Source organism: Gossypium hirsutum, chromosome A01, assembly GCF_007990345.1.
Source record: "Gossypium hirsutum isolate 1008001.06 chromosome A01, Gossypium_hirsutum_v2.1, whole genome shotgun sequence".
Classification (NCBI taxonomy): Eukaryota; Viridiplantae; Streptophyta; class Magnoliopsida; order Malvales; family Malvaceae; genus Gossypium; species Gossypium hirsutum.
This window is the reverse complement of record NC_053424.1, coordinates 2869417-2895433: the sequence shown is the minus strand read 5'-3', so window position 1 is coordinate 2895433 and position 26017 is coordinate 2869417. Positions and strand designations below refer to the sequence as shown.

Genomic DNA, 26017 nt, shown 5'->3' with positions numbered 1-26017 from the left:
TAAGGGTTAAAAGTAACTCTCTAATTATTATAGGGCATGTAAAGGGTCATGACCTTTTATCTCCCATATTAATGGGGTATAGGAAAAGTCTCATAACTTATGGGGTATAGGAAGAGTTTTATAACTTATGGGGTTAATAATGGCATCCACATAAATATTTCATAACATAAAACTCCTTTTTTTTAATTTATTTGAAAACATTTATTTTAGTATTTTTTATGTATTATTTTTTAAAATATATATAATAATATACAAAATTTAATACGCGCAGGTTTTGTCAAGTCCAAGTTTTAACATTTTTATCTGTATTGGGTTTAAGCAAAATTTTAGACCAATTTTTGAATCGGACCTAGGCTTATCAAATAGGCCTAAGATTTTAGTTAGACTTGACCAAAACACAACTAGCTCTAGCCCATGAACATTTCTACCTCGAATCAATTCGGTCTGATTTATACAGAATTGATTATACCTATGTTCTTTTAATATTTGAATTTAAAATTATATTAATTGCATTATTCGGATATCTAAATCTATTAAATAATTTTAAAAAATAGAAAATCAATAAATAGATAACAAATTCAGATGTCCCAATTCAAATTTACTATTTAGAATAATAAAATGGGTTTGAACTTGGATGCAATTAAACAGTAAATATGTAAAATTAAAACCATTTTGGATAATAGATATCCAAGTGTTAACATTCACATTTACCACACTTTTGATATGGATAATAATCAAAATATTTAAATTTCGATATCATCTAAAACCGTAATACACTAATTTATAAAAGTAAATTAAACCCGAGATGGGTTTCAAATGATAACTTAAACACAAATCATTTAAAATTTTACTTGTTTAATCGACTCACAAAATTTGATTTTCTTTTAATATAAGTTTGCTTAACTTTTATGTATTTATTGATATTAACAACCTTTTAACCTAACGGCATATGTGAGGTTAGATTTATCATTAAAAAGTTTACTCAATCCGTTTAATGACAAAATTTTTATATTGGAATGAAGAAATAGTTGACATCAAATCTTGAGTTCATTCCTCGAACACAATTTATACATATAAGTTTACTTTTTTATATATATAAAATAAGCATGTTGGGTACAATTTATTAAACATTCAACGTGTCATCTAACACAATGGGGCGAAAGATCTCCAAATAAACCAAATCAATAATACAATTAATATTCTCTTGTGAGGATCATTGAGCAAGCCTATGTGTTGCACCTAGTCCATGTGGCTCGAACTAAGGTCTACCTGAAAAATAAGAGGATTTGAGTAAAAATATAGACCTGAAAAACGGGTTTAAGTAAAAAAAATAAGGCTCGTTTAGAAAATGAGTCGAGCTTGACCTAAATTTGAAAAAAAAAAGAACTGTTGTTTTGCCACTATTTTGTTATTATTTTCCCACTACTTTATTGTCATTTCATTATTATATTGCTACTATTTTGTTGTTATTGTTTGAATATTGTATAACTCTTGTTTTATTGTTAATTTTGCTACTAGTTTAGAGCATTTGCTCTTTAAGTTGCACATATTTTAGTGTTATTTAAGTATAAAAACTTTTTTAAATTTATTTTAAATTTGTTAGGAATTATTTATTTAAATGTTTTTAGTGTTTGTATGTACTATATATTTTTAAATTTTTTATGTAAAAAATTAACATGAACAAATCACGTTTTAATCTTAACATTTTTATTCAGACCAAATTTTAACAAAAATTTAAACTTAATTTTTAAGCTAAATCTATCAATCAGGCCTAAAATTTTGTTAAGGCACAAAACCCACGTTCACAATCATATTTAAAGGCAACCAAACAAACGCCAAGGGCATTCTCAATGATTCAGTCATACATAGAAAGGTCAACCATTTAATTTAGAAACAAAAGCAAAACAATCCATCTCGATGGTGAAGCTACCAAAGCTGCTGCGCCAGTTTGAGTGCACTGATGACAACATGTGCCTCGACCGAGAGCGCATCGAAAGCTCTCAATAGTCGGTAGGCACACAACCCTCTCGCACAAGTCCATTTGTGTCTCAAACAACGACGTCATAAGCCACCTTATATGCTCGTCCATCTGCCAACACACGTCTGTCTTAATCTTTGGCTCCGTTCCTCCTGGTGCTTCCCACTTCGCAATCCGTGGTCTAATGGGAAAGATAAGTCATGATCATTTTGCTAAAGATTGTTAAAAGGGGACAAATTTAGACAAGTTGATAATGCTATTCAACGCAGTTAAACTCATGCCCTCTTATATTAATAATAATGTCCACACCACTCAAATTAAGGCTCAATCGATATTTCTTGAGAGACACTTAAAACTTGGCATTCGTACTAATTTTTTTAATATTTTGTATTCTTATTGACATAATGAAAAAAGTAAGCCTTTAATGTTTATATCTTTTGTCAATTTGACACTTATTATTTTTAGTTAAATTTAGCCCTCTATCTTTTAAAATGAGTCAAATTTGACCATCAATCTTGCTTTGTTGTTGTTTTAACAAAAATACTAATTAAAATATTAAATTTTTAAATATGGTAGCCTGCATGAAAATTCATATGTACTTCATACTTTTTTTTTTAATTTTTATGAACTATTTATATATATATATATTAAAATTAATTTTATTTTATTTTTTGAATATTTTATAAGTTTTAAATTATTTATTAAAATGGCATATATAACAAATGATATTGTGTCAGTATGAAGTACACATAGACTGTCGCGTGGTTGCCAGTCCAACATCGTTAAAATTTTAATATTTTAGTCAATATTTTCGTTAAAAAGAAAAAAACAATTTGACTATTTTTGAAAAATTTATAACCAAATTTAATTGAAAAATGGTCCAAATTAATAAAAGATACAAATATTAAAGACTAAATTCATCATTATACATTCTTAATTTCCAAACATGTGAATTACCGTTGATCTTATCTATGTATCTCTCATGTGAGTTAATGTTGATATTATCACTTTAAATTTAGAAAATTGCTATAAAATTTTCCTATCAAATCCTACTAATCATGTTTTTTATTAGATTTCCTTTAGCACCCAGATTTTGATTCGATGAGATGCAAGTTGAAGATATTTAAAAAAAAAAGAAGTTGACTATAGATTATGATATGATCTCACTAAATCTTACGAATCTAAAATTTTAGATGAGATAAAATAACATATTATCGGTGCAGGATTTAAAAATACGATTTACAGAAACAAATTTATATTAGTATTGTCGATTATATATTTAATTTTTTTTAAGGGTTTAGAGAGCATAATTTAAAATTTTAGGGAGTTTAATGTAATAAAACTTATCTTAAAAGAAGTGTTATGTAAATTTCTAAAAAATTAGGGGGACAGCGACCCTCACCTACCTCTTATATCCGCCAATGCATATTATGACACGTCATGGTAGAAATGTTATTAACAATTTTATAAAATATTTGATAAAAAAAAAGTTAAATTTGATTTAGATTGAAACGGTAAATTTGAGATAGTAAATTATAATAATTTGTGAAAAAGAATGTGCTTTCGATAATTCCATAACTAAATTGGGATCTAATTGATGCGAAACATTAACTCAATTGAGTATATTATAATAGTATACATAGATATATTTGATTTTTTTTTTGCTCTCGATAATGATGAGTTTAATGAGGGATAAATATAAAAACTATACATAAACTTTGATTTAGTGTGATTCTATACATGCAATTTTAATTTAATTCAATTCTCACAAATCTTTAACAACATTATACAATTAGAACCATTTTATTTTGATATATTGCATACACAAATAATTATATTAATCAAATTTGAAAATAAATGTATGTATTTCTTTGAATGTATACAATTGAATCAAAATCAAAATCCTGTGTATACATATGAACCGTAATTCAAGTTTCAATTGTATAATCACATCAAATCAAAATTTATGTATCAAATTGCATATTGGACCAAAGTTTACATATAAATTTTATATTTATCCCTGTATATTAGATTAAAGTTTATGCATATTTATCCCTATACATATAATTTTTTATTTCTACTGTTGAAAACCGGTATAATTGATGAAATAACCAGGTAGTTACACATGGCACACCACGTGTACCTGTATTGATATACAATGACTAGTTTTTAATAGTGGAAATAAATGAAATTTTTAAAAGAATGAACAATTTGCTCTTTGATCTAACGTATAAAAACTAATATGCTCTTCTTCTTTTTTAATTAAATAGGACAAAATATAATCCGACCCCTAATATAAAAGCTCCATAATATTTTTATCTTAATTATTATAATCTTTAGAGGAGGTTTACCTGAGATCCAGTTACACAAAATATTATTTAACTTCATGAATTATATAATATTTTTAATGATTGTGTAATCACATAAAATATTATTAATTCACAAATTGTTATTTAAAAAAAATAATTTGTGTAATCACATAACATTATTTAATTATATAAATTATTAAAATATTGATTCCATTTCATTGTTACGTTTATTTAAAAATATATATATCAAAATTGTACATAAACTATGATTTATTGTGTAATATGATAAATGAATTTTAATTTAGTGCAATTATACACATTAAAACTTGAATTATGGTTCATTTGTATACACAAAACTGTGATTTTTATTCGATGGTAGGTATTTAAATCGGATTAATATACTTATTTTTTTATGTAATATATTAACATAAATGGTGTTAATTTAATAATGTTAGTAGTGATTTGTGAAAATTAAATCAAATCAAAATTTTATGTATAAAATTTCATAAAATCAAATTTTATATATAACATTACACGCATAAATTAAAATTCGTGTATAATTTTAATATTTATCTTAAAAGAAAACATAAAAATAAAAAATAAAAAAAATTTAAAATAAATAGAGAAATTTCATTAAAAATCTCGCCGTGGATTTTTCATATCCTCAAGGGGATTCCCTATAAAAATAAACATTTGAATTCTCTCCATCAAAAATTACAATAATGCCCTTCTTTCCCCAATCTCCTAATTTCCCCCAAATTTGCAATCGATTTTGTAGCTTTATCTACATCACATGCAAAATAAAATAAAGAAAATTTAAATTTAAGAAAAAAAAAGAGAAAGGGTAAAAAGGGAATCCTAAGGCTTGATGTTACAAGCCATGGACTTGGACTTGTCAAGAATGGACCACATGACTTGGACATCTTCGTATGCACATGCCATCACTTCCCCATGCAGATCCATCACATGCTTTTCATGCTCTGCACCCATAAAAAAGAAATTTTATTTCATAAGTAAGAAAAATCAAATCGAGAGTTAAATCGATTAATTAGTTTAACTAATTAAAAAGATTGTATTTGACTATAGTCGAGAAAATCGAATTGAAAAGTTAAACTAGTTACATTTTTGAGTTTTGGTTTCTTACTAGCTTTTCTCGACCGGTCAATTCTCGATTGGATCGAATTTTTACGATTGATTGTTGATATTGAATTGGATCGAATTTTTACGATTGATTGTTGATATTGAATTTACTTTATTTTATGCATATTTTAAGTATTCAATAATAATCATATTTCATGCTCGAGTAAGTTTTAATACGATATATCTCCAAGCACTTAGTTAAATGAGATAATTGTAACTTTAGTCCCTTCTAATTTTCAATACTTCACTTTACCTCTAAAAGTTTGTAATTTTATTTTGGCCCTCCCAACAACAAATTCTCGGATTTGTTCTTGAATACAACATTAAGTAATTGTTTTTGAACATTAATCTCATAAATTTTTATCATATTTGTTTATTTTTAAATACCTAAAATTACCCATAATCTTTTTCCAATATCAATAGCAATCGAATTAAGACTCAATCGACCTATAATTATATTGTTAAATCCAACAATCTATTTATCAAGAAAAGGATACATAATATAATAGTAAAATTACACTTTTAACTCTCATAAAATGATAAAAAATTCAAATTAATCCCTTTAAAAGAGAAATTATAGAGAAAGAGAGAGAAGGGGAAGAGAGAAATATATACCTGTTTGGGACTTCTTATCCCTTGGTTGCTGGTTGAAGAAAGTGCAGGCTTTTCTGAAAGGCGTAGCGATGGTTTTCTTCCAAGAAGCCATCAATTCCTCCTCCTCCTTTCTTAACTGTAGTAGATGACTGATGGTGGTTTTGCTGTAGATTAATGATGGGTTTTGCTTTGCTTTGCTTTTGGCTATCTGCAAAATGACTGCATTTTCTTTTTTTCTTCTTCTCTCTATTGGCTCTTGTTAATTTGGTCAACTCTTAAAGGCATTATATATACATAAATATATATAGGGGTATAAGGAAGGAAGGCAAGGTGATGTGTGGAAAGAGAAGCAAGATCCGTGAGATAAGGTAGACCAAGCTTTTTTATTTAATTATTTAGTTTGTGTGTTATGGGAAAGAAAGGTTCTTCGTTTTGGTCGACTGCACCGAAGCACATGGTGCACGCTCCCGAGCACAACCCTTACACGTGAATGCCTTTACTTTTTTCAATGCTCTCTGTCACTTGCGTCTAAAAGCGACCGCCCCCCTTCCCCTTCGCCTTAGCATCATGCATGCCCTGTTTCTTTCATTAATATCAATGTTTTTACAACCGACCCATGGTTAGAACCGGTTGAATCATAGATTTTTATTTATCTGATTTGATTAAAAGGTTATTAAAAAATTAATTAGTTCGATTATAGGTTCAATTGATTTTTTAACTCAATTCATACGTCAATTGATTTAATCTTTCTAATTGGACCGATATTATAGCCGATTCTTTGTCCAATTAGTTCGACCGACTAGCCCAATTCAATTCAGACAACATTATATTAATATCATGCATACCCTGTTTTATTCATTAATACAAGGTTTTCAAAATTAGATCGATGATCGAACCGATCAAATCATTATTTCTTGATTTACCTGGTTTGACTATAAAAAACATTAAAAGTTCATAAAAAATAAAAATATTAACAAATAGAGAAAACTGGTTCAACTGTCAATTCAACTATATATTAACTCAATTCGTCGATCAATCGATCTAATTTCTTTAATTAAACCAATACCTAGATCGGTTTTTGGTCTAATCAATTCAATAAAACCGCCTAATTAAATTCAAACAACATTGCATTAATATCACTCTCTCACTACCAAAAGAAATCAAACTCTACATTTATTAGTTCAGACAGTAAAACATTTGATATCTTTTAAATAAAATTTTAATCAAATTCTTATAAATGAAAAAATAATATTAAAAAAAAAAACTTTTATCTCTTCTTTTAAAATTTATTCCGATTCAACTTTAAATTTAATGGAGGAAATTCTCAAGAGAAGTGATTTTTTTTTATGGTTTTTGGGACATGGAACAAAATGGGTACACACCGGTAGGTGCGTTATATTTCTGTGGGAAGGATTTAATATTTTTTAAGAAAAGTTTTAAGCATATCCATGCAGTATTGTTCAAAGCATTTAAAATAGGCTGCAGTACATGTTAAATTTATCATTGTATAATCATTATAAAGTATATTTTATATTATATGTGACTTATATTAAGAAATTATTTGTTTAATATATTATATTTGATTTTAAGAGTTTTTTAATACGAGATTTGAGTGTTACAAATTTATTTTTTAAAATTTTTATATTTTTGAAAGAAGAGAGGTAGACAAAAGTTTTATTGTTTTAAATTGAAAAAAAAATGGCTTCACCCTTAATCCTCATTGTTATACTCTCATCCCAATCGAGTCACGTGACAAATCTGAAAAGACGCTTGAATAGTAAGCTTGTCATTAACAAACCAAAAAGTTACCCATGAGCTTTCCCTTCTAAGATGACCATCCGGACAAGCATATACCATTCACTATCTAGATACCTGAGCTTTATCAGGAACATGAAGTTATTGGTCATCAAACATCATGTAAGGTCATCTGCTTTGTCCCATCAGGTTGGGATGAATGACAGGATCTGTCATGTCTTAGACATCCTCATCCCATCAAAGACATCTCCCCACGCATCCTGTAATAGTGGTTAGATGGTAAGTCCAACATGTTAATACCATCTTACACGGGATCCCTACCTATAAATACCTCCGGGAACAATAAAGAGGGGATCGACTCTCCAAGAATACTAAGTCTATACTTTGCTAATATACTTCTAGCTCCCAGCCTTAACACTCCCTTCCTTTCCACTCTCAATAACCCCCGGTTCTTTGTCCTAATTACTAGATGAACTGGCCCCCATAGTATCCACCACCCTCTCCTCTTTACTTCTCTCTTGTTGTGCATGGCATCGTCACTCGTCAAACCCAAAATACTAAAATCACATTATAGGTGTTGAGATTCTAAAAGTGACTTTCACTGTGCGGTTCTCATTATGTAGCACTTCGCTTGACATACTAATTCAATTAGTGATTACTCTAATCACAAGACCATTGTTCATCAACTAGACTTGAGAATTGTCACCTTTACTAATCACAACTAGTTTCATTAAAGGAGGTCGATCTTTTTGGGAGAAGTCTTTAAAGTGCCGTTCGTCTAGAATCAATGAACCCTTCAACAGGTTAGTAAGGTTTGAACTCGTGTTTTATAGCATATAGGGCACTTGTGACCAACAATGAGGTAGCATAGATGCCAAATCAAAATGTAATTTCACCATTGTACCAGTATATATCTTTATAGTTTTTAGGAGGACCAGATCAAAATTTCATCATTTTCTAGAGCTAAACTATAATTTTACCATGCATTATCTTCAAACTTTATAGATGCTAAAACATAATTTTCCAATTTTTGGAGGGTAGAGCCTTTGCCTCTCCCACTCTCGTCTCTACTGCCTCTCCCACTCTCGTCTCTGCCCCTACCATATAAGGGCATGGATTCAAATCCTACAAAGTGCTAATGCTCACATTTCCTTAGTAAGTAGCCATACACCACACACGGTCTGATTCAACGAGACACTCCCACTCTATTGAACATGTCGCCTCTTCAGACAGCTTCAACCCTCAAGTACCCAAGCAATCCATAAAGTCGAGAGACAAAACCTTGATTAAGGACAAATTTAAACATATTAATAGGTCCATTAAATCTAAATAAACAATACTTCAAAAAAATTTCTCCAAAGATTTAGCCAACTCCTTGTAACTTTCATCTTGATTATGCTAAGTGGTGTAAAGTATGACCCATTTTGTTTTGAAAGCCTCATGGTTTTATCATGACTATAATATATTATAGTTGATGCATATAAAAATAAATGTATATTATAGTATACAATATTTTAATTTATATATATATTAATAATTTTATTATAGGTTCTGATCATATCTGTTGTTTTTGATATAATGCCTAAAACTACCCATAGTCTCTTCCCAACCCATAAATAGGAGGATAATGCACTTCAACGTACAAGCTCACGTCCTCCTACATTAACAACAATACTCATACTACTCGAACTAAAACTCAATTATTTGATGTTGCGAGTAATGTAATACAAAACCGATTGATAAAATTAAATGAAAAAAATAGAGATATATAATAAAATGTTTTATACTAACCAAAAAAATTAATTCTAAAAAGTAACTAAAATAAAAACTATACACATATTTTATTCCATTTATATAACTATTAATATTGTAAACCATAATATGATATTATATTGTAGTATATAAAAATGTATTTACTAACCATATATATAAACTATACAATATATTGATACTTAAGGAATTATTATATAATTTTATATTTATATTGATATTTATTAATTTTTAAAATTTTAATTTTGGATTGCAAATTAATTATTACAATCATAATAGAAAAAAAATAACCCCTAACTTATAAAATCTCATGAAAGTAAGAAATTATAATGAAATATATTAAAACAATATTTATAAATTTAAAATATAGGTTATAAGTTATCATAAAATTAAAATATAAAATATAAAAATTAATATAAAAGTATTTTAATAAATGTATCAGAGATAAGGTGGGATAATTTTTACCTGAATCCGACACGAAATCTAATATATCACATTGTCAAATTCAAGATTTTCTCGATAAAAAATATTATTTATGTGTAAATTTTAGTCTGAATCATTTTCAATTCTTAATTAATTATACTTTTTTCTTAAATAAAAACTATTTTCCCATGTCATTTTTCATCACATTTAACTTCTTTTTTTTAAATCTCAAAAGCTTTTTCATTGAACATAGACATCAAAGTTCACATGTATATATGAAAAACATAAACAAGTAAAATAAGATCAATATGAAAATTAATTAATTAATTTTTTTAAAAAAAAAGAACAAATATTTATAGTAAATGATGTAGTGGTTGAAAGTAACAAAGGGAATCTTTGGGGGGTGGAGTGGATAACTTCCAACAGTTAATTTTATTATAATAATAATAAAAAAAAAGACATGTGAAAGCACTGGCAGTCCACAGTCACCCAATGATTAATTTATTTGTTTAATTAAATGTAAACACACACACCACAATGATTTAATGATAAATTAATGGGAAAATTAAATAAATATTTTTAACATAAGGAAGCAAGGATGCATGCACTGTTGTGTTTCAGATTAACTTCTTCTTTTTTTTTATAATTTTACCAATTATTAGTATCTATTATTGCACTGTATTTATACCATTTGCCTCCCACATAACTGGATAATCTTGCCTTTAACATCAGCCCCTTTTTATATATATATTAATGGGGGGTTTCAAAAAATTACTTAGGGATCCACATTTAATTATAAATTTTTGAAATAATATATTTAAAGGTTAATATTTAGTATTATTGGGTCGAATTTGAATTAAGCAACGGATATGAATAAAGTTCGAGAAAATTAGATATAAATAATTACGTGAAAACACTCTTCTAAAAAGTAAAGAAAAACTTCACTAAAAAGTAAAAAACCGAAAGAGGAGTACAAGATGGATAAACAAACAAACCCCGAATTCGGAATACAAAGTTTTCTCTTAAATTCCCACAAACTTTTTCTTAATTTTTTTGTTGTTATTCTAAACTATCTAGGGTTGCTAAAAGGCCCTATTTATAGGCTGAATTCCATGCTAAAATATAACAAAAATATCCCTAGAACAATCAAAGTTAGATTGGGAAAAAATAACATAGTTTAACTAGGGAAAAAAAACCTAGTTAAGTGGGAAACATGTCGCCACGTTGGGACGCCATGCATCGCATCATCGGGACGTAGGGTTCTTCTTCTCAAGGCATCAGCTCTTCCTCATCATAACATCATCATCTGTTTTATCTGAAATGCGAGGCACACTCTACAAATACCCTGATAATATTTCTTTTTAAATGTTTATTTTTAATATTTTTTTTATAATTTTATAAGACGTTACTCGTAGAGTCTAAAAAATTCCGATTATAATATACCGATTATGTTTATATGTAATTTTAAATTAGTATAGTATATATGTAATTATGTAGGTACGTACGTAGGTACGAACTCAGTGGTGTTAACTATAACAGCATGATTATTTATTTATTTATTAAATCTTGTTTGCCGGTGAGTTTACGAAAGCTGCTTTAAGGTTAATTGAACCTGACATGCATAGAAAAAATAAAACAAAAAGGCACTGTAGTTTTATTCCATTCATGATTTAGAAAAGATTGGATGAACATGTGGAGCCTATCACTTGTCCTTAAGTTGAGTTGGATCGGGTTGAGGTTTGAAGTTAAATAAATTCTCGAACCAGTTCAGTTCATGCAAAGACTTATATCTCAATTTAAAAATTAATAAAATATTAAAAATATATTATTTTATATTAATATTATTATATTTTATAATTAAATTTAAAACAAAATATTTTAAAAACATTTAATTTAAATTTTAAAATTTATTTAATCTAAAGTTAAAAAATATATATTATCAGTATATTAAATATTAACCTAATAAATAAATTTTAAAAAAGTACAAAAAAAAAATGGGATTTGAACATGAAAAAACATAGATTTTAAAACATATTTTTATCATTTCAATCAAACCATATTTATCCTCTCTTTTTTTATAACTATACGTTGTACATAAAATTTTTCACCTGCAATATTGAGGTGCTATAATCCAAGACATAATTAAATAGATTTTTTATCTTCTTAACAAAGGTTAAAACAGGGTAAATGTATGGTGAAGGCCCTTATATTGGAAATCTGATAATATTTTGCTTACCCTACTAAAAAAATAAGTAAATTAGTCTATATATGTTAGATTAAAGAGTAAACTGATATTTTTATTAAAAATTTCATTTATTTCTACTATTAGAAACTGGTTTATGCACATCGAAATGAAGTATGCTAGGCACGCTATGTGTAACTATTTAGTTATTTTGTCAATTACATTAATTTTTAATAATAAAAATTGATAAAAAAAATTAACTGAAAAAGTTTAATTACTTTTTTATTTAACGTATAACAATTAATTTACTTATTTTTTAAATAAAAAATATAATTTAACTCTTAGTATAAAAACATCAATAAATATTTTTTTTATTGAAATAACGAATAAACAGAAGATTGGGTATTTTGTTATCTTTGGGGTACGTTAAACGATGTAATCTAAATTGCAGTAGAATTTTCACTTTCATGCCATGCCTGTTTTGCTGCGAATCGGGCTTAGCAGCAATCATGATTTCTGAATCCTTTAAGTATTTAGGTTGGACTGGAATTATAGATTTTATTCGGTTTTTAAATTTTTGTTCCTTATATTTTATATTGATTTAATTTTATATTATAGTTGATTAAATGTATATTTATATTCTTTATTAGAATCTTTAATATATTTACTTCTTTATAATTATTTTTGTGAATTCAATTATAATTTATTGATTCTATAATGTATATTTTAATTTTATAAATATTTTGAATTCATCTTATCAATATTTATTAATTTTATAAAAAGTTAGAATGTATATTTGGTTTCCTTCTATAAAAAAAACCAATATAATGTAAAATATTATTTAAAACTTTGACATAAGATCAAGGAAATTATTTTAGGATCAGAATCGGAAGCCAGAATACAAAAATATCAAATAAAGTTCGAGACGACGAAATGAGTTCAAGTCAATTTGAATTCAGAAAGAGAAAGTACGAAAATATCAAATAAAATTCGAAACAAAGTAAGCTTGAGTGAGTGTAATAAATAAAAGTGGAATCAGGGTATGCTGGGGGGCAAACAGAAGATTACCCGCCCCATTCTCATCCCGATAGTGCAGACATGCCTGCAAGCTTCTCTGGTATGTTTGGTGCGCAAGAAAATGTTAAAAAAGTTAAAAGAGAATTGGCAGTTCATAAAAGCAGTAAAGGAGGGTACTTTTCCATTTGCAACAATTGATGTTAGAACATGAAATGTAGTATGAGCCAAATACCAATTTATTGGAAATTACACAATCCATAGAAATGCATCACAATTTCCGTAAAACCCTAATTTTGCCATGAACTTATTTCATGAAATCATGGCAAGGGTTCTTGTGAATCTCCCAAACGAGACAAATGAAGATATGCATCAGTCCCTGCAAGAAAAAAAAACAGTTAGATAAGTTTCTAATGGGTTAATTTAGACGGAGAAAACACAATGAGTGAATAAATCTTAAGAAAGCCAGTAATACAAGCACTCGGGAAGGTGAAAAATAAAGCATTTCAAGATACAAGCCATGTTAATGCAGCTCGATCGCACAATGTCATCTCTTGCTATCAATAATAAGAAACAGTTGATATCGGGAGTTCGGGATAACCCAACATAACAACAGGAACTACACAAGTATTACGAAACATGAAACTACTAAGCTATATCAGTTTTTGAGAACAACCACAAACATGTGTCTCAGAAACTGTACCATGATAATTGCAACCCCACAGTCGCAACAAAACCCTACAGTCTAAGTACAGTGATTTAGAAGAAGATTGGTTCTTCTGCAACAAACTGTTTGTTTCATTATGCCTTATTACCTGTCATTTTCTATGCTACCAACTTTGAGTTTTTTATATTTGGTACATATGATATAGTCTAACGGGCAACAAACTATATAGATCGAGTCTAGATTGTGGCGTTTTATGAAACTTTTGAGGATTTTGATATTTACAAAACTTGCCATCATTAAAAATGCAGACTTTATCTTACTATTTACTGAGAAAATCTCAAATTTCAAGAGTTAAGAGAGGGTAAAATGCTTCATTAACTATTAGTTATGAGGTAATTACCTATTTCCAACATGAACAAAACTAGGACCCTCAAACAATCCTATCAACAGTTCCAATAAGAATCATCCATTACAAGTACTGAATTGAATTACTAAACTCAATTCAAACTAACTAACTAAAAATTCAATTAAACTAACTAACCAACCCACACATAATTTTCAGGAGGGTGGGACTCGAACTTGGGCACTCAAAGGCGAAGACCTCAAGACTTGCAAACAGAGCCAAGGCCTTAGTGGCATGGCTCCCTATTTTATAATTGCATTTTTGCAAGTCTATATCATCAAGGTCACTATACTGCTTTTCACATGGAAAAAGCACTCAGATTGGCTTCGATACAGTTATGCCTTGATGGCAAGGGAAATCTTTCTAGAGTGAGCTCATGTTATATGATGATACCAAAAACTATATATGGGCAAGAATACATGCACACACATGTAAACACGCATGTGTTGCCAACCAAATGCTTACAAGGAAAACAGATCAACTGTCAATACCTCAGAACTTGACCTTAATTTTGCAAGAGTTTAAGTGGTCAAACCATAGCAAACTGCACTCACCATATCCTTCCATGGAGATAATTTGAAGATCTCCTCCAAAATATCGAGCATACAAGCGGCTTATTGGTAGCCCATAACCATATCCAGCCATGGTTACTGTATCAGCTGTTCCCAGATCTGAGTGCTCGTCCAATGGGTTTCTGGCAGTGCTGTATAGGTATGTGAAAATCTTGGGAAGACCGCTTCTTGGTATGCCACCCCCCTCATCAGAGACCTACATAGCCAGTTAAAGGAAGTTATATTGTTAGACAATGAGTGAAAACATAGTGTATGTTTGATCGTATACATTAAAAACTTTAAATCCCCATGCTCTTTGCAAAAAAAAAAAAAAAAAGATAAAAAAAGGAATTAGTTGCTCAAAGTTCTATGGATAACAAAGCATGATAAACTACCTTTATGGTTACATCCTCAATTCCGTCAGCAACTATTATTCGAATAGGTGGCGCAACTCTATCCGAATCCATATAACGCTCTTGGACAGCACGCAAGGAGTTTTTGACCAACTCAAATACCATAAGATGCAAGTGTGTTGGAACATACCTGTTATCAAGAAAACACATGATACATAGTAACATAGGACGGAAATCAAATGATTTTTGATTACTGGATTTATGACTAAACTAAAGAACCAGATTTGCTTTGGAGAATCCAATAATTGAAAGCGTATTGAAAATGAAAGAGATGAAAAATCTAGGTGAAACTAAATATAGCAAACTTGACGAAGGTGAGATTAAACCAACTTACGGGAATGTAAATTTGGGATCACCATAGATATTAACTTCAGGAGCACTACCATACTCCCGCAAACAAATACAGCGAGCATCCTCACTAGCATTTTGAGCCACCTCCACCGGAGACATTTTTGTGTGTATATAGCCCACACAATGCAGAGGAGGATTAGGGTTATGCAGCTCCACATGCTGCCCTGCTTTCACCAAAATTTAAACATGTAGACGGTGTTTAAACACCAGCTTCAAGAAGCTGTAACAAATGAAAATATTAAAAAAATAGTAGCCAGCAGGTGTTGCAGAATAAAACAGTAGATTATCATCATGGTAAAGAAAAAGAAAATGAAACGAACCAATAAGCATACGGATTCCAATTCTTGACATGTAAAATCTATCTAGAAACTGATGAATCTCATCAAGATCCTCATAAATGATCTTTGGATCCATGCCTTTCTTCAACTGTTGAACCCCCAAAGCCATCATAGGGACCACATTGTTGTGTCTCACCTTGATAGCCTTAATCATTTGTGTAAATTCCCTCTCATCATTGGTATCCTTGATCTCGGGAAAAGATCTTAAGTCACGAAAGGAATCCAAATACCAGTCCCTCACCTAAGAACAAGTTAAAACAGATAAGAGTTATTACTCTATATCATCAAAATTCAACACTTGATCCATCATCTTGTAAACCAATCTTTAGATTCAAAATAAAGAACTCCCACATAATGCAAGGATCAACAATGTTAAAAAGGATAGGTTCTGCAGCAAGAATATGCTTCAAATATGAAATCAAATTGTGAGATGACAGCCCGTCAACTGCACTAGATAATGTTTTAAGCAACATATCATTGTAAATAAACCATGGCCTCAAAAGCTAATTCAGGGTACAAAGAATTTCTCCATGATTCCATTAGAGGCTCTAAAAGGTCAACAGACAGCATAAAAAAGCAAGCAACCTATGTCAAGGGCAACAAATAACTTGAAAATCACAAGGCAAGAATCTCCTTGTACAATAAAAATGAATTAATTACCAATTATTTAATTAAATGTAAAAGATCCAGTATGCAGAATCACGTATGCAAAGGAGAAAAAGAAAACAGTCAAGTTGAAGTTGTGATATAAATACCCATTTTGGCAAAAACAACAGACAAAAAACCCATGGCATAAAAAATCAAACAGTTGGTGTGGGCTACAGAAAATAGCAGCAAACCCATCAACAAAGCATAAAAGAAAGAAGGAACCTTCAAAACAGCAGGCTTCTCGGAAAGACCATAAGGGAGGCTCTCAAGCTCAATTGCTCTTCGGGCAATTCTAATAGGAAGCTCCTTATGGAGAAACTGACCCGAAATCAACAAGTTTCGTTGAGTAGGCTTAGACCCAAACTCCATCATGTACCTCAAGCTCACCCCTGTCTGTTTCATGCAACCCCATTTGTGAACTTCCTCAATTAAGGTCTTGGAGAAAGATTCACTCGCCTTCTTAGCCGCCATCACCGTTCCTTGTAAAAGAAACAAACTTCCCTCCCCCTTCACTGTTTGTACAATTCAGCTAAGACCCTTCTTCAGCCAGGCCGCCCAGGCGGCGAGCAACATGCAATTCCAATAACTTTGTTGTAAGGAAAATATGACACTAACATAGAGATGGACGATTGGAGGTTGATGACGATGATGATGATGATGGAAAACGGCAAAAAACCCAAAAAGTAGAAACGAAAAATCGAATGATTTTAAAAATCGATTTTAATTGGATAAATCGTATTGTAAGTGCAACAATAAAAAAAGGGTAGAATTATGTGATTGGTCCCTATCCTTTTATATCCGAATTATAAAATTTAATAAGCAATATATAAGCTACTTTGTTCAATGAATTTTGGTTTTCGGGTATTGGATAAGAATTACACATATTTGGGTCAACCCGGTAATATTTTTTCTATTTTAAATATAGTTTACTATGTCAAAAGATCTAAAAAATTCACAAGCAATTTATGGATAATCTCAAGAGTTTTTTATTATTTTTTGCACTACCCGGAGGAATTCTTGATAGACCTTTCTCATAGTATATTCATGATTTTTTTCAATTATTTAATAATATTTAATTAATTTTTTCATGTCATTAATTCATAATTTTGATAATATTTTATCTTAAACTCCGAACTCTAAGTCCCAAACCTTAAACCTGAACATAAACTCAAGCCATGAATTGAAATCCTAAACCCCAAACTTGAAAGGTTCAAAGTTAATAGTTTGGAGTTCGAGATTTGAATAAAAAGAAATAATTTCTCTTAAATAATTAGAAAATAACCATAAATGATATAATGAAAAAAATTCATAAAATAATTTCTTTTAAATAAGAATCTTTTAAATTTTATTTGTAAAGTCTACAATCAAATGAGTTCATTGCCGATATTAATTAAATTTTTAAATATAATTTTAATATTTTCTTATTTTAATAAATTATTTATTATAATAATTCAAAAGGGACAAAATTAGGTGAACAATTTTTGTAAAAAAAATTGGACCTCAGGCGGTAGAAAAATTAATTATAATAATTCGAAAATTATAGTCATTGTTTATTTGGTTTAAGATTCCCCTTCAATCATTTATAGCATTTATTTATTAGGATAAGTTTTGTTGATGTGGATTTTACGTGAATGATGAATGGTGGTCCAAAAAGAAAAAGATGTGGCGTTGATTTTGTTTACATTTTCGATTAAAAGATATATCTATCTGACCCGTAAAGAAATCAAAGCAGTCAATGGGCCAGATTTTGACCCGGTTTATGGCCAACACGTGTATATATACATTTTTTTTATTGCGTATATACAATTTTAGACAAAATCAACATCATCTCAATTAGGTTGAGGTTCTAAAACTTGAAATTTTAGATTCGAGTTTGTTACACGTAAGTTCTTTTCCGAGTTTAATCTACCCGTGTTTGCAATATAGTGTTAAGGATATTATGGGTAAATCATCTTGATACGAAATTGAATTTTGATCGTGTTGATTAGACTTGTTTAAGTCAAGTTAGTCAACTCGAATGTCCATTTGAAAAATGAATTTGGAGAAAAAATAAGACTCGTTTAAAAAATAAGTCATGCCTCAAGTAAGACATTTATTATTTGAACTTAGCCCGGCCCAAATTCCTTAAATATCAAAAAAAATATCTGTTTTTTTTGTTATTTTAATTATATGTTCTTATTGTCTTCTCCGTATTTTGCTACAATTTTATTATTATATTGTTACTATTTTGTTGTTATTGTTTGAATATTGTATAAGTCATTATTTTAAATACATTTTCTTGTTGAGTTGCATCTATCTTAATATTATATTTTAATATTTTTAATGTATTATATATATTTAAAGTTATGTAAAAAATAATATAATATAAAAAAATTATTATGGGCGTCAAGCCAAAATTTTTAACATTTTTATCTAAACTTAACAAACGAGCCTTAATTTTTGTTTAGACCCAACTTAGCCCATAATTGTTGATTCGAAGATCATACAATTTCATTATTTGTACTTAACAAATTACTATTAACAATAAGAGCTTCCTAACATTGTTATTAAACTTCCATATCATGTTGAATTGATTGAATAAATCGGATAAAGTTTTGTTTTTCAGTTCTCTTGAATCAAGTATAAAACTTACGAAAAAGAATCAAAATATAATGAAAATTTCATTTTGAAAAAAAAAACAAAAATATGATTTTCTTTATTCAAATTTTACAGTTCTCAATTTTTGGTTTTTTTTCCCCTTTATTAGTTTCTGTTCTCTAATGTTCAAATTTAACTCATATGATAGAATCATACTAAACAACTTTCAGTTCTACTGATTAAACCACGGATCAATCGGCTAATAGAATCCAATATTTATAACTTTGCTCATATGTAAGAACATAGATTTATGGACATGATCAACTATGCGAGCTCTTCTCAGTTGGACAAACGAACCACCATTCCATTCACAATCTCCCTTTTTCTTGTCAATGGAACCTTCAATCAAGATTTTCAGAACCAAATTAATGGTCAAACTGATTAACCAATCCATTCAGTTTAATTAAATAAATCACTAAAAAATCATAAAATTAAAATATAAATAAAAAAGAAAAAAAAAAGAACTTCAATTCAACCGTCTAGTTCAACTGATTTTAATCTAATTCAACTAGTCCATACCGATTACAGGGCCAACTAGTCTAATACCTTTCTCTAAACTGATACCCTGACCGGTTCTCGATCCAACCAATCTAAGCCAATCCAATTCAAACAAGGAGTGGCATACTTTTAAGATTTTTAAAGAAATTAAAAGACAAAAAGCTAAGAAAAACAAGGGGCACGATCAAGTATTTACTATCAACTTAATGAACATAATAATAAAAATACAGCAACATTTACGAATCCAAAAATGGTTCGATATCAGTGAGTATGAGCAAGTAGAGGTTAAAGAATGCAATGCAATGCAAGCCTATCCAAATAAGAGTGCAACTAAGCTGGCTATATTACTTACGGTAAAGCTCGTCCCGTCTCATAAGTTAATCACCCAAATTACGCAGTCTAGGAGCTTGCGATAATCTTTGCATGCTATGCATGCATACAAAAATCAAATCAAAAGTAATTACAATAACATTTGCTCTATGATTTTTTAAGTGTGAAACATCAATCAATCAAATCCCCTTCCAAAAGAATTACCTCTTTCCCTTCCTTTCAACTTAGAAGGCTAGGGCTCATGTGAATTGGCTTCTTTCTGCAATTCCTTTGTCGTCCAAATAGTATGGTTCTCTAGTCTCTATACACGTTGAGTGCTAGAGTTGCTGAGCTGGCGCCCTAAAAGCGATATTCTTGATGAAACTAGAGGTGCTTCTTCATCATTCAATTCAGAGCCGTTGAAATTGCTTCCTCCGTTGGCATCATTGTTGGTATTCGGGGTGAATATGTCAGATGACTTTTTCTCCAACTTCCAATCCTATATTAACAAGAGAAAAGAGATCTTAAATGTGCAACGCCACACATTTATGTAGTATTTTAGAACTTGACACCATCACGATATATGGGGTTAAATCTCAAATTTACATGTGAATTTTGATTTGATGTGTGATATAATTAAATAAAAAAAATTTTGAGTTGGTACAATTATACATATGAAACTTTTATTTCTATTTAATTGTATGAATAGAACTTTGACATTGATTCAATTGTACACATTTAGAAAAAGCCAAATTATTCTAGCTATTCACATCTTGGTCAAATATAATTGTTTATATATGCACAAAAGTACACTTAAAATCATGCCACACTGGTTATTGTATTAATGGTTTGTGAAAATTTAACTGAAATCAAAATTAATGTATGCAATTGCATAAAATCAAAAAGTTCATGTATCACAGTACGCATTGAATCAATTAAAGTTCATGTATAGTTTTGATATTTATCCCCAATATGCACGTTGCAAGTTTATTTGCTAGTATGATCATAGTAGGTTTTCAGGGACAAAAGTCAAGTAATTAAACATTACGACATGATAATGATGTTATTGACTATTGAGATTTGAGAAGACTGACCTTTGTTAATCTCTCAGGAATACTATCTGAAGGAAGCTGAGGTGTACGACCATCCTTAACCTTTATGTAGTTGTACATGACAACACCGCAAAGAGCTGGAGGGAGAGAACAAAATGAGTTTGCACCACAATAAACTTCTCAAATACATAAGAGAAAATAAGCAATGTCATAATACAAAGTAGAGAAGTACCGATTGCATAACCAATTATATTGAGCCCTGTTATTGTAGACTCTGGAAAAACAACAGTGGAAAGGGCAATCAGTATCCAGTCTTTTAGGACACCAGCAACCCTAATGGTGACAGCTCCAGTTCTTCCAATTACTAAGAATATAGACAAGTTCAGAGCTAAAGCACAAAGAGCATTGGAGAAAAAGATCCAGAAATTGAATTGTATCTGTGAAACTTCCATCCCAGGCTTCTCCAGTAAACACCAAGGCACAAAAAGAAACACAAAACTGCCACCAAGGAAAAAGGAAAAAATATAGATCACACGATGATCATTGCTATCTTGTGTACAATGAAATGCCATGTGAGCAATGCCCTGCACATGCATCTAACAGTAGAGGTTATATATAAGGAAGTGTACCTGCAGGGTGCGATGTAGTATAAGCTGGTGATTGGATTTAGAGTCAAGCCCTTCTTTTGCAGTAGGACTTGAGTTAAGACCAGCCTCAAAGCTTCAGCTAGGATGCCCGTGACCTGATAAACTGTGCCAACTATATTAAAATGAATTTCCCCATATGAGGAAACGACAACTCCAACGCTGACCAGCACCATGTTTAAGAACACATCGCACCTTGGTTTATCAGTGCCACACATTACACCCATGAAAAATGTTGCCACTGGCACTGTAACATCAAAATGCAAATGGCCAGTCATTAGATTAGAGAGGGATTTCATTTGATGTAACTAAATAGTGCAATTTGTTTCCACATACTTAGAGCTTTGAGCATCTGGATAAAAGCCACAGATATATGCAAATAGGCAGTGTTACCAAACCTGTATTGAAAACAGAAAATAAATAATTCTTAGAATATGCAAAACACTATCGACAAAAGGGGAGAAATATAGAACATAGCTGTAAAAATTCTGTTAAGCCAGTAGGTAACAAGCGCTATATCATAAACAATCTGCAGCATATAGTAGAAACGTTGTGGAAACTCAATAGCATAAGTGCACTTAATGATTTAAATTTCATTAAAGCAAGTAGCAAAAAAAAAAAAAAGCAAATTAGTACCACTAGAGCCAATTTCATGGTCAAACACTAAGAGAAGGAAACAGGAATCAAGGCAAATGGCTGTAATTCAAACTTCATTATGCCGAGAAGGATGGTTACAAGATGCATCTTGACCGCTCCACTAAAATCACTTAAAGCTTAGCTCATTAAGGTAAAATAAAAGATGGAATGATACTTCTTGTAGGTACTGATATTGCATCTAAAGTTGATTTCAACTTAAAAGTAATCATCTCGGTGTATTGGATTCAAATTTTATTCTGTACTTCAACAAAGTCAAGTCAAACTAACTACTTGGGTGCAGTAACTCCTTAACAACCACTAGGAGAGCAAAGCAGACAGATCCATTGAGGAAAAATACTGTACTTGAAACAAAAAACAGTCTGAAACACCCAGAAAGGGGATTCACTGTGATACAAACTATCTACTGCATGATCAATAATTAGCAACAAGTTATAAAGTAATGCTCAGCACTCAGTGGGGTTTTCAAGTAGTATGTTTGTACTTGTTGCCTACAGAAAGGACTTATTACACGGCACAAATAATACCATCTTAATGAGTATAACATTACATCACACACAAAACAGGAAGTTAAGTCAATAGCACAGTTAAGGGCTTACCAAAGACTTGAAGCAAAGAAGGCACTTATAGGTATTACACATGTTGCATATCTGCAACACCGAGAAAATTTGTTAGGGGAGAGAAGATGGATCTCATAGCTATGCAATAATTCAGATTAATAATAGCAACTTCGGAAGAAAAGCACTTACATTTCAAACGTCATTTTGACAGGAGCTACAACCTGCATGGTGACATTGAGGAGAGGAAATCGTCAAAGCTAAGCAAAATAATGGAAAATGAAGCTTGCATAGAAACATAATGATAGTGCTCTCAAATTTATATTTTGCTTCAGTAGGTAAAATACACAGCAAAAAAACCAATGGCATCTTTAGTTTCAGGTCATAAAGAGACCACTAACTTATTGAACCGAGGATAATGTAATCAAAAACAAATTTCTAGTGGCAAACTTGGCATTCCTAGAGCTATTTGCATATAATGGTGAGATGGGAGTAAGTTGTTTTGCATTCACCAGTTTAGCATGAAGACATTCCTTACAATAGCTAGCAATTGAATTTAGTTGCATGTCACTCATACCTTGAAAACACGGATAAGAAAAAACGCAACGATTCCGGAGAATGCCATGTGAATCATTGTCAACGTTATAGGAAAAGGAAAATTGAAGTATTTGGGAGACAGAACCCACTGCAAAATTAAAAGATAAAATGAATTGCATAATTTCCTTGTCAAAATGAAACAGAAAAATCATTGCTTGCTTTAGTCGCAACCCAAATCTAAACCTAACTATTACAAGTAATAGATCAATAAAACTTGATTGGTTATGTAATTTTGCTGCATGATAATGTAAAGGCAGAAAAGAGCAACACGATACAGTAAAATTTACATACAGTGGAAAACAATAAAGTCAGTTACCTTGTTATACAATATAACGCCGGAAGAAAGCAAAATGTAGATCAATAGATAGAAATACGTCAATACATGCGCCTTGTTTATCATTTTTCCTTTCCTTTGAACCAAATATCCGAACGCAGAATGCTATTAACCACAAAATAATACAAATAAATAAATAAATAACAAAAACAACAAAAATAAAACATTTTTCCTCTTCTCCGACGGGAAACCAGAAATAGAAATAGTTCTTACCAGTAAACTTGCTTCCCTGATGAGAAAACACTTCAATTATCTTCTTTTGAAAACGTCTTACGCACTGATTATTACACCTGAAAAGGACAAATCTTCGTTAAAAATAGCAAAAACTTCATAATCAATTAAACAAAAAATGTAGATAGATCATAAAATTGAGAAAGAAAGCTCACCTAATTTAACGAAAAAAAACAGAAAAAAAAAGGAAATCAAAATGGGGGAACGAGAGGCAGAGATCCGGTTCCGATGAATTAATCACTTGTTTAATTACGTAGAAATATACGTATATTAATTACGATTATTAAAAATTAAGGGAAAAAATGAGAAGAGATAATTACAGGAAGATGAACCGACTGCAAATCTGGGGAAAATTTTGGCAGATCAGAGATTCAGATGGAGACGGAGATAACCCTTTTGGCAAAACACAGAGAGAGTACGATTTTTATTAGTAAATTTCTATTCCATTGCAGTATTACGGTTTACTGTGTGACTATTATCTTAATACTAAAATATACACTTTAAAATAATGCTTAGTTACATATATTGGGTTAATTTCATTGGATGTGGTTAAATTATGGATTGAATTTTAATTTGGTCCTTGAGTTTAGAAATGTTTTGCAGTTGAGTCCTTGAAATATAAGTAGACGAATCTTTAACTTAGAGGTTAAAAGGAGGGTTTAAATCTTACGTGGAGCATCTTTAAAAGGTTGGGTTGAGACAAGCTTCTAAAAAAGAATTTTCATGCTCGGGCTTGACGTACCTAAATAGCATATTTCATTATTTAAATAATAATAAATCTATATAAATATTACTATATTTTTACATTTTTAATTTTAAAAAATTAAAATAAATTGGGTCGGGAGGACCAATCGGGTCATGAAGATCTCAAGATCTAACATAGTAAGGAAAAAAGGCCCAACACATCTAGATCTAACATAGAAAGGCAAGAAAGCTCTCTTAATTTTTTGGTTAAAATTCGTTACTACTCCTCGTACTTTTACAAAATTTGAAATTTAGTCTAATTACTTAATTTATGTAATTTGATGTAAATAAATTAATGATTTTATAAATGTATTAAATAATAATGTGATTAAGTTATAAATAAATGTTTCTTGTGTCTATCTTGTAGTAGAATTTATCTTCATCCTTTTTTTAAATCTATCATCTTCGATATCTATCATCCTCGCATTAAATTTCTAATGTAATTAATTACTTTGGATATTAATTAAATTTAATTAAATTATATTTAATTTAAAATGATAAATTTTAATTTTAATATTAATTATATAATAATTAATTTAAAATAATATTTTATAATAATTATTATTTAATCGGTTAAGTCAATTTTAAGTAATTCAAATTTTTTGTTAATTTAGTTAATGTCTCAATTACGTTGGTTTTCCTCGTTGATTATCATGTTAGAATAAAAAAATCTTATATAAAACCTAAAACCATAAATCAGGTCCGTAACGTCAAATCATCAAAATTAAATTAAGAACAAAATTAAATGCGAAGCATACCTAAATCTATTAATATCTCGAGATTTTGAAAACTCATGATTTTAAAATTCTAAATGAACAAACAAGTATTTTAAAAAATGAGGCTCTCTTTTCTGAATATGGGATGTCAGAAAAAGATATTTATTTGTAATTTAAGGACCATAACCTTAATATATAGCTTTTGCACATTAATATTAATTTTTAATCAGCCTATCATCAATTAGAAATTAATTACTAGAGTATCTACAGATATTATTAACCTTTTTATGATAGTAAATAACAACATGTAATTATTCTCATTATATATATGATATTCATATTTTTTTCAACATATCAATTATTAAAATATCGATTTAATATAAATTGTTTTAAATTATTTTAAATATATTTATAACATGTAATAAATAATAATTTTAATATGTATAATATATAATAAGTATTTTTTAATCATTTTAAATAAATTTCTTAAACAACCAGACCGATCAAT

General features: G+C 29.7%; 2 protein-coding genes across 4 annotated transcripts; both read right to left on the bottom strand.

The window, feature by feature from the left end:
* Window positions 1-13325: 13325 nt before the first annotated feature.
* LOC121203709 (pyruvate dehydrogenase (acetyl-transferring) kinase, mitochondrial) lies at window positions 13326-17336 on the bottom strand. Its single transcript, XM_041074151.1, has 6 exons — window positions 16759-17336; window positions 15871-16129; window positions 15534-15714; window positions 15182-15329; window positions 14790-15003; window positions 13326-13544 (listed from the first exon to the last, which is right to left on the bottom strand). Exons 1-6 carry the CDS (start codon window positions 17005-17007, stop codon window positions 13486-13488), a joined length of 1110 nt encoding a protein of 369 aa, XP_040930085.1. The 5' UTR covers window positions 17008-17336; the 3' UTR covers window positions 13326-13485.
* Window positions 17337-19315: 1979 nt separating this feature from the next.
* Window positions 19316-24523, bottom strand: LOC121203703 (probable sugar phosphate/phosphate translocator At3g17430). Of its 3 annotated transcripts, XR_005898716.1 has the most exons (12): window positions 24370-24516; window positions 24032-24108; window positions 23801-23923; window positions 23465-23572; window positions 23080-23111; window positions 22930-22980; window positions 22013-22074; window positions 21662-21923; window positions 21265-21530; window positions 21075-21169; window positions 20206-20479; window positions 19316-19512 (listed from the first exon to the last, which is right to left on the bottom strand). XR_005898716.1 is itself a non-coding variant. In XM_041074149.1 (11 exons), the coding sequence occupies exons 3-11, from the start codon at window positions 23882-23884 to the stop codon at window positions 20303-20305; spliced, it is 1137 nt and encodes a 378-aa protein (XP_040930083.1). In that variant the 5' UTR covers window positions 23885-23923; window positions 24032-24108; window positions 24370-24523; the 3' UTR covers window positions 19991-20302. The 3 variants fall into 3 exon arrangements, 2 of the variants coding, with proteins under 2 accessions (XP_040930083.1, XP_040930079.1); XM_041074149.1 differs by lacking the exon at window positions 19316-19512 and having other exon boundaries at window positions 19991-20479; window positions 24370-24523; XM_041074145.1 differs by lacking the exon at window positions 19316-19512 and having other exon boundaries at window positions 19991-20479; window positions 24205-24510.
* Between the last annotated feature and the right edge of the window lie 1494 nt (window positions 24524-26017).

What these genes read in the sequence shown, in the direction of transcription:
- LOC121203709 (XM_041074151.1), bottom strand. Translation starts at nt 17,007, where the DNA reads ATGGCGGCTAAGAAGGCGAGTGAATCTTTCTCCAAGACCTTAATTGAG. An exon ending in AGAAGCCTGCTGTTTTGAAG is followed by an intron (nt 16,130 to 16,758) that starts GTTCCTTCTTTC and finishes ACTTGTTCTTAG; the next exon opens with GTGAGGGACTGGTATTTGGA. An exon ending in TATCTCCATGGAAGGATATG is followed by an intron (nt 13,545 to 14,789) that starts GTGAGTGCAGTT and finishes TTTTTCTTGCAG; the next exon opens with GGACTGATGCATATCTTCAT.
- LOC121203703 (XM_041074149.1), bottom strand. Translation starts at nt 23,884, where the DNA reads ATGATAAACAAGGCGCATGTATTGACGTATTTCTATCTATTGATCTAC. An exon ending in TTCTTATCCGTGTTTTCAAG is followed by an intron (nt 23,112 to 23,464) that starts GTATGAGTGACA and finishes GTCACCATGCAG; the next exon opens with GTTGTAGCTCCTGTCAAAAT. An exon ending in TTCTTTGCTTCAAGTCTTTG is followed by an intron (nt 22,075 to 22,929) that starts GTAAGCCCTTAA and finishes TTTTCAATACAG; the next exon opens with GTTTGGTAACACTGCCTATT.